The sequence below is a fragment of the Gossypium hirsutum genome, chromosome A05, assembly GCF_007990345.1.
Source record: "Gossypium hirsutum isolate 1008001.06 chromosome A05, Gossypium_hirsutum_v2.1, whole genome shotgun sequence".
Classification (NCBI taxonomy): domain Eukaryota; kingdom Viridiplantae; phylum Streptophyta; class Magnoliopsida; order Malvales; family Malvaceae; genus Gossypium; species Gossypium hirsutum.
Window position 1 is genome coordinate 28,850,611 of NC_053428.1, and position 10,544 is coordinate 28,861,154.

The 10,544-nt window shown below is 38.1% G+C and overlaps 2 protein-coding genes across 5 annotated transcripts; one reads left to right on the forward strand and one right to left on the reverse strand.

The window, feature by feature from the left end:
* Positions 1 to 105: 105 nt before the first annotated feature.
* Positions 106 to 880, reverse strand: LOC107961230 (protein RADIALIS-like 3). Its single transcript, XM_016897425.2, has 2 exons — positions 534 to 880; positions 106 to 348 (listed from the first exon to the last, which is right to left on the reverse strand). Exons 1-2 carry the CDS (start codon positions 793 to 795, stop codon positions 344 to 346), a joined length of 267 nt encoding a protein of 88 aa, XP_016752914.1. The 5' UTR covers positions 796 to 880; the 3' UTR covers positions 106 to 343.
* A 4,006-nt stretch (positions 881 to 4,886) lies between these two features.
* LOC121229018 (uncharacterized mitochondrial protein AtMg00810) lies at positions 4,887 to 10,081 on the forward strand. 4 transcript variants are annotated; one of them, XM_041112128.1, is made up of 4 exons: positions 4,887 to 5,045; positions 5,173 to 5,300; positions 5,675 to 5,729; positions 5,811 to 10,081. In XM_041112128.1, the coding sequence occupies exon 4, from the start codon at positions 8,701 to 8,703 to the stop codon at positions 9,940 to 9,942; it is 1,242 nt and encodes a 413-aa protein (XP_040968062.1). In that variant the 5' UTR covers positions 4,887 to 5,045; positions 5,173 to 5,300; positions 5,675 to 5,729; positions 5,811 to 8,700; the 3' UTR covers positions 9,943 to 10,081. The 4 variants fall into 4 exon arrangements, with proteins under 4 accessions (XP_040968062.1, XP_040968060.1, XP_040968061.1 ...); XM_041112126.1 differs by having other exon boundaries at positions 5,173 to 6,866; positions 7,034 to 10,081; XM_041112127.1 differs by having other exon boundaries at positions 5,173 to 5,729.
* The last annotated feature ends 463 nt before the right edge of the window (positions 10,082 to 10,544 follow it).

The following is a 10,544-nucleotide window of genomic DNA, read 5'->3' on the forward strand; positions in this document are numbered from 1 at the left end:
GTAATGAAAAATATAATCCGATGTAATTCATAAGTAGCTTTAGATTCATGGCTATGTCTTCTAAGTTATTAATAATGAATATATAAAGAACAAAGATAGGTAACATTAATAAAAACAAGGCACCAATGCTATAATTTCATACTTGATACATGCAAGTATAGGAACGTTGTGGCTGCTTGTTACATTCAAGCACACAAAAAACATATATATATATATGAGCGGGAAATGTAAACGAAATTAAGAGCAATAATTTATATGTTTGCTGCTTTGCATTTCCTTTTATTGAAAGGTTGATATTCTACAGGCTATTTCTGGTTCATACTTCACTAAAGCCTGAGATTCCTCATCCTGCAGGAAAAAAGAAAACCACAAGATCAGATATCATTCTTGGCCAAATACTATAATATTATTACACATGCAAAAAAAAAGTTCGAAACTAAACCAGTTAGTTCATTCAATTAAAGAAGATATTAAAAGCAGCATGGTCCTGAAAACCGAGCAATTAAATATACGGGGTTTAGGGTGAATTAAACCTTGGTTCTTCATCGTCCATGAAATTGTTGTATCCTTTGTTCCTCCAGCTTTCTTGTAAGGGGGCAAAGGCACGTGCCCAGACTCTATCTGCTTGATGTCATCCACAAGGTTCTGGTAATGCAACTTCACTTCCTCCACGGTCTTCCCCCCAACAGCCCTGGCTAGCTTGTGCCACCGGTCTGGTGTATCCTTGTCGTAGATAGCTAAAGCGTTCTCGAACAACTTGTTTTGCTTTGGCGTCCAGTTCGAACCTGACGCCATTGCAGAACAGTGATAATTAACAATCGAAATTCAGGGTCTGAGGCCAAAAAAAGAAAAGAAAAAGAGGTGTAGAAGATTGAATGATTAAAATACTGTAAAATTGTGGTGTTTATATAATAGGAGAAGAAGGAGAGAGAAAAAGGAAGGGTTTAGAATGGTGGGCCGGTGATTTTTTTGTGTCTCTACTTTGCTGTTGCTTTCCTTGCAAAAAAACAGCGTAGGTTCGTAAAACCGACGTAGTTTTACTTTACTTTCAGAGTAAACGTGGATTCGCTCTAGAGTTAGACTTAAACCTCAAGATACTTAATTCTTGGTCGGTCAGGTCTCTAGGTATACCGGAAAACCACTGTTTAGGATATAAGAAGGGATGCTATATGTTAAGATACGGAATCCCCGTATTTTAAGAGTGCTTTAAGGGTGTTATTATTTAAATATCTCTTTATAGTGGGATAAGAAAAAGAAATACTAATCCATCGTGCATGGAGAATTTACATTGAGAAACGAAAATTAATTTTTTAATTAATTTAACAGGTTTCAACAAAAAAAATATAAACGTATTACCAAAAATAAATTTACACCCTTAAAAATCATCAATAAACTAATTGAACGATATATATACATTGGATGAATTCTCAGCCTGGAAAATATTTTAATCCTGTTTGCCACATGATCACGAACCGGATTCGAAAATGTCTCTCATGCTAAATGTGCTCAAAGAGATTATCTTTGTGGAGAAAATTTCATAGAAAGGATGCATTTTGAGGTGCTAAATGTGGGATACTTTTATCACATATATCCATTTAATAAAAATCATAATAACCATACCAGGTCGGAGTAAAATAAGAATATTATGCCCAATTAATGTAACACTTTTATGTAAAACACTTTTTTTGGGTATATTTATGTACAACACTTCGAGACTTTTACACTTGAATTTTCCAAAATGAGCTTTGAATTTGGTTAAACATTTAAGTAAAAAGGGTATCCATATAAAGAAAATCTCTTTCAAGTGAAGTAATCGGAAGTACTTTCAGTAGAGGGGTGATAAAGTTAAAGTAGCAAAGCAAATGTGCAGTACAGTAATGGCGATGTATATTCAGAAGTAAACTACAAAGCTTCATCAGGTGGGTCCATAGTTAAGCATTCACGGGTTCACCATTGCTGACCAGTGAAAAGCTTTGGAAGCTGATAAGTGCTGTCAAGCTGTAATAAATCTCAGTCATTTTTTGAGCCTTTTGCCCTTATATTTTGTTGTTACTCTCTTTCTCAACAACATGCCAAAGCTTTTTTAGCTGGCTTCGCTAGACCCTTTTCCGTGCAATATTTTCTTTTTGTACCTCTTCGTGTTTTGCTACTGAATGATGTCTCAGACGCTCTTTTTACCATGTAAAACTTGGGTACCCTGCTTTAACAATCGGTCAGGTCTTTGATACTTCAGTACATTTGTGTTAGCCCCTAAAGTTGTATTAGTATCTGATATATACTTGTTAATTGTGTTACTCGAACTTGGATCCAAATTAGCAGCATCACTGTAATGTTGGTTAATTGTAAGCAATCACAAAGATATTTGCATGGATATAGACATTTTCTTCTGAATTCGAGTACAAATTTTAACGTGGATTCCTTCGTTAGTAGACATTTTCTTCAATTTATTCAAAAACATGTGGTGATGAGACAAGAATTATATCCTTGTTGTGATTATACCAGGCAAGCCATGGAGATTGCACTTGGTTCACAGTGCTAAATGCTGGAAACCAAACCTATTAGATTGTTTTGGATAGCTAAACTCGAAACCATCAACGTGGTCCCATGATTAAAAATCACTGCTAATCATAGATTTGGTCTCAAGTAAGTTGAGTAAATTGCAGCTGGAAGTGGGCCAACCACATGTTTCACTTTTGAATAACACGATCCCATAGTGCAAAACGAGGGCAACCGAAAGTAGCCACATGAATCATATATGTAGAATTCATCAAAATGAGGGGTATGATCTGCACCCGCTACCTGTTTATGGCTTACTGTCAAACTTGACAGGCTGCAACATATACCTACGCTTTCATTATAACCCTACTTGCTAGTTAATTTATCGTGGTAATTAATTCCTTTCTAAACATTGAAAAAGATAATATGGGTTGGTTTGTATAGTAAAAAGTGCCTTTTTAAAACTTGGTTCGGAGCTTATTTCCAACTTTTTTGGGGAATATCTACAAAGGAGATCCATTTCAAGCACCTATCTTGTTGATGATTATATAGAATAATCATCAACCACGTCCATGATATATACAATATTAGCTTTCCATTTCAATATACTTTCACTGGGTAGCCTAGCTAGCATTCGATCTGCAAGTTGGTGGATTGGGGCTATGGAATCCTAGCTAGCATTTTTATCCTATCAATATATGGGAAAAGGACCCTAATTAAGCTTTTTATGGTTGTCCTTTTGCATTGATGAATCAAGGGAACCTTTCGAGCTTTTCATAGTCAAAATAAGGTCAGTGTTCTCTAAGAAATGAACTGGTTTAAACAAGTTAAAACCGATTAACATTTGGAAACAACGTTACTGTCTTTTCAAGCCATTTCGACATCAAATACTGATCACCATTTTCCTGCTATCATTATAGCGTTCAATGACTTAAATAATTTACTCATGCTGAACCCTGATCTTAGAAACTTTGAAGATCCATTCTGATATATGTATAAAAAGCTCGTACTTGAGAGGTACGTTTTGCAAGACAAAGGGGCATGAAGTTGAAGAAGTCAAAACGAATAATAGGTTGTAGATTAAGATGGGAGTTATTGGGGAATATTAGAGGCTAATTCAAAGGATATGTTAATCCGCTGGCTGAATAGAGGGAGATGATTTGATAGGTATAAGCTGGGAGACAAGTAGTATTCCAATGATAAGGATGGAATTTTCCTCACAAATTATTACAGCACTAAAATATTTGGACAACGTGTTATATCTATTAGAACCTGCAAAAGATGAGATGTTAATTAATGTTTACTTAAGATTATCCGCTTGTAGTGAGTCCTTTTATTATATACTCAAGTTTAAATCCATCGGGTTGTGATCTAACAAATATGTGTGCATGAAAAGGTTGTATCAATATCCATATCTCCGATCAGAGGTGCAATCAAGGGATAAGCAGCGACTTTAAAACTCTAAAAAATGGTAAATTTATCATATAGTCCCTTAGAATTTATGAAATTATAATTTAATATAATTTATTTTTTTACTCCCTAAAGTAATTACCTGTTGGTTTGGGTGAATATCAAATATCATATCTCATGTATATGAATTTCAAACAAGAATATATACTAACTGAAAAGTTGAAAAGTTGAAAAGCATCAATTCAACCTTTGTGAATTCCCCCACTTTGGGTGAGCAAAATGGTGGAGTTGGATCCTGGGGTCTGTCTTAAGATCAGGAGATATGGTGATAAGATGAGTGCTAAATTCTTCCAGGCTGTAATAGGATGAGAAGAATCTTCATGAGATTCAATAAACTGCATCACCAGTGATTAAACACTCAATTCCACCCTACATCCCATTTTGTCATCTTAACATTATTCTTTCTTTATGTTGTTTTCCACTCAATTTCATCCAATTATCAAAAACAAATTGTGGTCTTCCCTATGTGTGCAGATCAAGCCCCCTTTGTCATGAAAAAATTAATAATAATATTTTATATACCATCCATGCATGAGTATCGTTCATCCTCAATAAGCAAAACAGAAAATTGTATAGGATCTATAAGTAAATGTTGGAAATTTTTATTTAAACATAAATTTATAATTTTCTGTTTTACTCATGAAGAATTCCAAAATTAATTTATATTTTTTGTGAAATTTATTTTGAAGTTTGAAGCAAAGGAAAAAGGTTGATCCATAAATGTAGGGAATGGGGATTGAGCATGATATTGTCTGGTTTTGCATCTTGCAGTATGCACATTTGTTTGATCGGCCCTCTCGTCTTATAGTGAAAGCCTTATCTTATCAATAAGCTTCAGCTGGGCCCAATATAGCCCAATACCAGGGCCAGCTCCATAAATTGGCTCCAATATTATAACTTTTATTGGCATGCAGGACTGGGCGAGTTTTAGTTGCCTTGCATTTGGCAGCTTTAGTTTTCAATTTCCCCACGATCATACAATTCAAATAGATTAGTTGCGGCACGAGAGCCAACAGCTTCCTGCAACTGATGTGATGAGACAGTGCTGAATCTGGGAAAAATAATCTTGTATTAAAGAGGTAAATCGTACACCTCATAGGTGATTTACCTTTAAATTTGTCATTCTCAATGGATGATTATTGTTTTCGAGTTATTTTGCACTGATGTTATCCTATTATTGCTGAACTCCGACCGATTTTCCAATAGGAAGAAGACTGAGCATTGGAATAGCAACCTTTTATGGCCCAAGGGTTGGGTTGAGCTCGAGTTTTGTCTCCTCGATGCATATTTGAAGGTTGGGAGATTGGTTGCCCGGTGAAACTGATCTTTTCTAGGTGGTTTGTTTTTTCTTTCCTCATTTTTTAGGCATATGTTTTGTCCCTTTTCTAACCTTTATTTTTGGGATCCTGTTATGTTATCGGGTTTAATTTGGTATGGATTTTCAAGTTTGTATGGGCTTATGTTTTTTAAGCCCTCGTTTTTGTTAGAGTATTAGTTAAAGAAAGTCAGTTAGCTGGAGTTAGTTGCTAACAGTTAGTCTGTTAAGAAAGTTACGGCTTATCTCTATAAATACATGTACTATCTCTTCAAGTCATATATCGAAAAATACAGTTTCATATCTTGAGTATATTTCAACATGGTATCAGAAGACCTTTTCTTCCTGGGTTGACGTCTTGTGGTTTGTTTGCTTCATGGATCCCATTTCCAGTCCATCTGTCGAACATTCTGCTACCCCCAGAATGGCTTCTCATCTCAATGAAGAGGTCGTTGATGGTCGTTTTTTTGCCACCAAGAAACTCAGTATTCTTCTTGATGACTCTAACTATCTTTTGTGGCGGCAATAGGTCCTTTTGGCTGTTAAAACCTATAAGCTTCAACAGTTTCTTGATGATCGATCTACTCCACCTCCTCGGCTGATTACAGGCGCTGATGGTGTTCTTCAAGAAAACATTGATTTTACAAAGTATGAACAGCAAGATAGTGCTCTTGCCTCCTGGCTTCTATCTTCAGTAAGTCCGATCGTTCTCCCTCATCTTATTGGGCTTGATACATCAACTCAAATCTGGAATGCTATAGTGTCATTATCTGGCAGTAAATCTACTTCTCGTCTGATGTTTTATCGTTGGGCACTTCATTCACAACGCAAGGGTGAACTTTCTATGTGAGATTTTTTGTTGAAGGTTAAGTTCTATTGTGATAATCTTGCCAACTGTGGAGAGGTTATCAGTGAACATGAGCATGTCACTGCGATTCTCAATGGGTTACCACCTGAGTATGAGTCTGTGATCTCTATTATTGTTGCTAGTCAACTCCCTTACAATGTTTAGAGTGTAACAACTATGTTAGTTGATGCTGAAGATGTTCCTAGTTCTGTTAATTTGGTGACACAACAGTCGGCTGACATAGTTAACAGTAGTTCAGCACCAGCCTATCGTCCCTCCAATTCTCAAGGTCGCTGGCATGGTCGTTCTTCTGGGCGTATTCAGTGCCAGCTGTGTGGTAAAATAGGACACCTAGTCGATCGGTGTTATCACAGATTTGATACTTCATATAAAAGTACTGGCTACAGACTACCACCGCAAGCCAATATATGCATGTATAGATCGGGTTTGCCCTCTTGGTCATCACTACCCTTTATGATTCCTCCACCGTCCAACTGGTCCTCTCCATTAGTTTCTCAACACAATTGGTCAAATCCGTTTGTCAGCAGCTCTGTACAACGTGCTAGTACTCCTTCGCCTCTTGCTGCACAACCGAATGTTTTTTTGGCAACAGCTGAAATCGTGGCTGACAATGCTTAGTATCCTGACTCTGGAGCAACGCATCACCTTACGCACTCGGTTAGCTCTCTTGGTGATAGCACCTCTCGCAATGGGCCGGTACAGTATATGTGGGTAATGGTAATGCCCTCCCTGTTCTTTGTTCTGGTCAATCCTCTTTACTTACTAGAACAAGACCACTGTACATGAAGTCTCTTTTATTTGCAACTGGTATTACCAAAAACTTACTCTCTGTATCTAAGTTTACAAGAGATAATCAAGTCATGGTTGAGTTTCTTCCTACACAGTGCAAGGTACGAGATTTGAGAACTAAGGAAGTGCTTCTTCAAGGCTCAGTTCATCAAGGGTTGTACAAACTACATTTACAAGATGATGTTAAGGGTGGTCAGGTTGTTGGTACAGCTCGCTGTTGTACAGCTAGTGCATCTATCCCTTTAAGTGTGTGGCACTCTAGATTAGGATATCCTTGTAAAAAACTTTGCTCAAAGCTTTGTCACATTGTAATGAGTCATTTGATACTAATAAAGAATCGTTTGCTTGTGTGGCATGTCATCTGGGAAAGGAGCACAAGCTGCCGTTTTTCACTTTTGAAACTAAGTATACTGCACATTTGCAACTGGTGGTTGTTGATGTTTGGGGACCTGCTCCGGTTACTTCCAATGGGTTTCGATTTTATGTAGCCTTCACTAATTCCTACACTCGTTACACATGGGTGTACTTTTTACGGAAGAAATCAGAAGTTCTTACGGTGTTTCCAAATTTTCATCGCCAAGCTGAGCGATCACTTGGCCTCCAATTACGAGCTCTGTAAACAGATGGTGGGGGTGAGTTTCAAGTTCTCAGACAGTATCTAACTCAACATGGGATCCAGCAGAGATTCACCTGTCCTTATACATCAGCTTAGAATGGCTTGGTTGAACGCAAGCATCGTCAAATTGTTGAAACTGGGCTTTCCATGCTTGCTCATGCCTCCATGCCTGTGACTTTCTGGAATGATGCCTTCAGTTGTGCTGTCTATATCATTAATAGATTGCCTTCATCTCCTTTGGGTTTTGTCTCTCCTTATGAGAAGCGTTTCAACACTAAACCATCCTACTCATTCCTTCAAACATTTGGTTGTCTTTGCTTCCCATACCTTCGACCGTACACCACAAATAAGCTTCAATTTCGATCTAGTCCATGCACCTTTCTAGGATACTCACCTATTCACAAAGGGTATCGTTGTCTAGCTAGTAATGGTCGTATATACACATCCTGCCATGTTACCTTTCATGAAACCAAATTTCCTTTTAAGACTCTTAATGACAAACCTGCATCACCTGCATCACCTGCATCACAACCTCATACTAGTTCCAAATTAAATGTTTTGGTCTCTCCACAAAACCAACAGCAACCGTGCAGTGTTTTTTTACCCATCAGGTCTTCGTCCGTTTCTTATCCACTGCCTGACACAAGTCTTTCCACTTCACCTATTCCAGTCACTTCACCTGCTTCTTCTAACAGTCCAATGTCTCAGTCCTCTCATACTACCTCTCTTGTTCCTCCTTCTTCCTCATTCCCTCTCCCACAAAACACACATGCAATGGTTACTCGAAGTAAGGCAGGTGTCTTTAAACCTAAAGTTTATCTAAGCACCACTTCTTGTTCACCACCTGACAACCATACAGATATTCATGCTGCTATGGTTCATCAGTGCTGAAAAGATGCCGTTCAGGCTGAATTACAAGCTCTTGTGCGCAACAATACATGGACAAATCCCCTTCCTGACCATCGCAGAACAGTTGATTGTAAATGGCTATTTAAAGTAAAAAAGAAAGCTGATGGAACCATTGATCGTTACAAAGCTAGATTAGTTGCGAAGGGGTTCTCTCAACATGCAGGGACAGACTTTCGAGATACATTCAGTCCAGTGGTACAAGCAGTTACCATTCAGACCATACTTGCTGTTGCTGTCATGAAGGGTTCGAGGCTGCATCAAATCGATGTCAATAACGCCTTCTTGAATAGGGAGCTGACTAAGGATATTTTTATGGACCAGCCACCTGGGTTTGAGGTGCTAGGAGTTGATGGTCAGAAGCTGGTTTGCAAGCTAAACAAAGCCCTTTATGGTCTACGGCAAGCTCCTCGTGCATGGTTCCATACACTCATGCAATTTTTAATTGACAAGCTTGGGTTTAGTGCATCCAAGGCCGATCCATCGTTGTTTCTTCGAACCTCCTCCACTGGTCAAGTCTACCTTATGGCTTATGTGTATGATATCGTTCTCACTGGTAGTTCAAATGCCGAAATAGATAGTGTAGTGCAGCAGCTTCAAGATCGGTTTGCTCTTAAAGACATGGGTAGGCTCATCTTCTTCCTTGGTATTGAAGTCAAATATACACCCCAAGGGCTCCTTCTCAGTCAGCGCAAGTATATTCAGGAGCTGTTACATAAAACAGGCATGACTGATGCTGCTGCTACACCTACACCCATGGTAGGCACCCTTAAGTTGGTAGCCTCAGATGATAGTCAACCTTTTGCATATGGTTATTTGTATCGGAGTACTGTAGGAATGCTTCAATACTTGTGTATTACCAGGCCTGATTTATCTTTCTGTGTTAACAAGCTCAGTCAATATATGAACTCCCCTAGTGATACTCATTGGAGAGGAGTCAAACGAGTCTTGCGTTACTTAAGTGGGACTATGGAGCATGGACTGCTTCTGTCAGACGGATCATTTCAGCTTGTGGGCTATTCTGATGCAGACTGGGCATCATCGGTGGAAGACAGACGTTCCACAACAGGCTATGTCATTTACTTAGGTGCAAATCCTATAGCTTGGTGCTCCAAGAAACAAGCTGTGGTAAGCAAGTCATATTCAGAAGCGAAATATTGCAGTTTAGCAAATTGCGTGTCAGAGTTGCTATGGGTAAAACAGTTGCTGGAAGAACTTGGCCTGGTCTTGCAACAAACGTCTGTGATAACACCTCCGTTGCTTCAATGTCAGCAAATCCAACCCATCATGCACGTGTCAAACATGTTTAAATTGACCACCATTTTGTTCGTGAAAAAGTTCAGGATGGTACTCTCTAGGTTAACTTCGTTCCATCAGCTAATCAGATTGCAGACGTGCTTACAAAGCCTATCACGCTGTTTGCGGATTTTCGATGTGCACTTAAAGTTACAATTGAAAAAGATCAAGAGCTTACAAGACTAGGAGAATGTTAGAGTATTAGTTAAAGAAAGTCAGTTAGCTGAGTTAGTTGCTAACAGTTAGTTTGTTAAGAAAGTTACGGCTTATCTCTATAAATAAATGTACTATCTCTTCAAGTCATATATCGAAAAATACAGTTTCATATCTTGAGTATATTTCAACAATTTTGATCTCAAGTTCTTATTAACCACCCAAAATGGAGGACCGTCGGGTAGTGGAGATCATACTCATTTACTTAGGTTGAAATATTGTTGCATGATGATGATCCCTCCACCATTTTAGACGTTTAAAAGGTTAATGAGACTTGTTTTTATCTAGGGTGTTCTCTTGGTTGTATAGTCCAAGTTCTCTTGGATGTTTGTTTCCTTGTGTTTTTGGATTTTCTTTTGGTATTTCTTATGATGAAATGAAAACTTTGCTTCTAATTTGCTAAAAAAACAAAGAAAAAAACAACCTAATAATCTATACTCTAAACTCACATAACTAGAATTTTAGCCTAGCAAACCGTTGGTCTTAGGTTCTTTCTTTATTCCAAATCCCCCTAAATCAGCCTAACACTCAGAAAATGAGAATTCTCTATAGCACCAAAATAAAGCGAATGCAAC

Coding starts and splice junctions, on each gene's coding strand:
- LOC107961230 (XM_016897425.2), bottom strand. CDS start 795: ATGGCGTCAGGTTCGAACTGGACGCCAAAGCAAAACAAGTTGTTCGAG.
- LOC121229018 (XM_041112126.1), top strand. CDS start 8,701: ATGAAGGGTTCGAGGCTGCATCAAATCGATGTCAATAACGCCTTCTTG.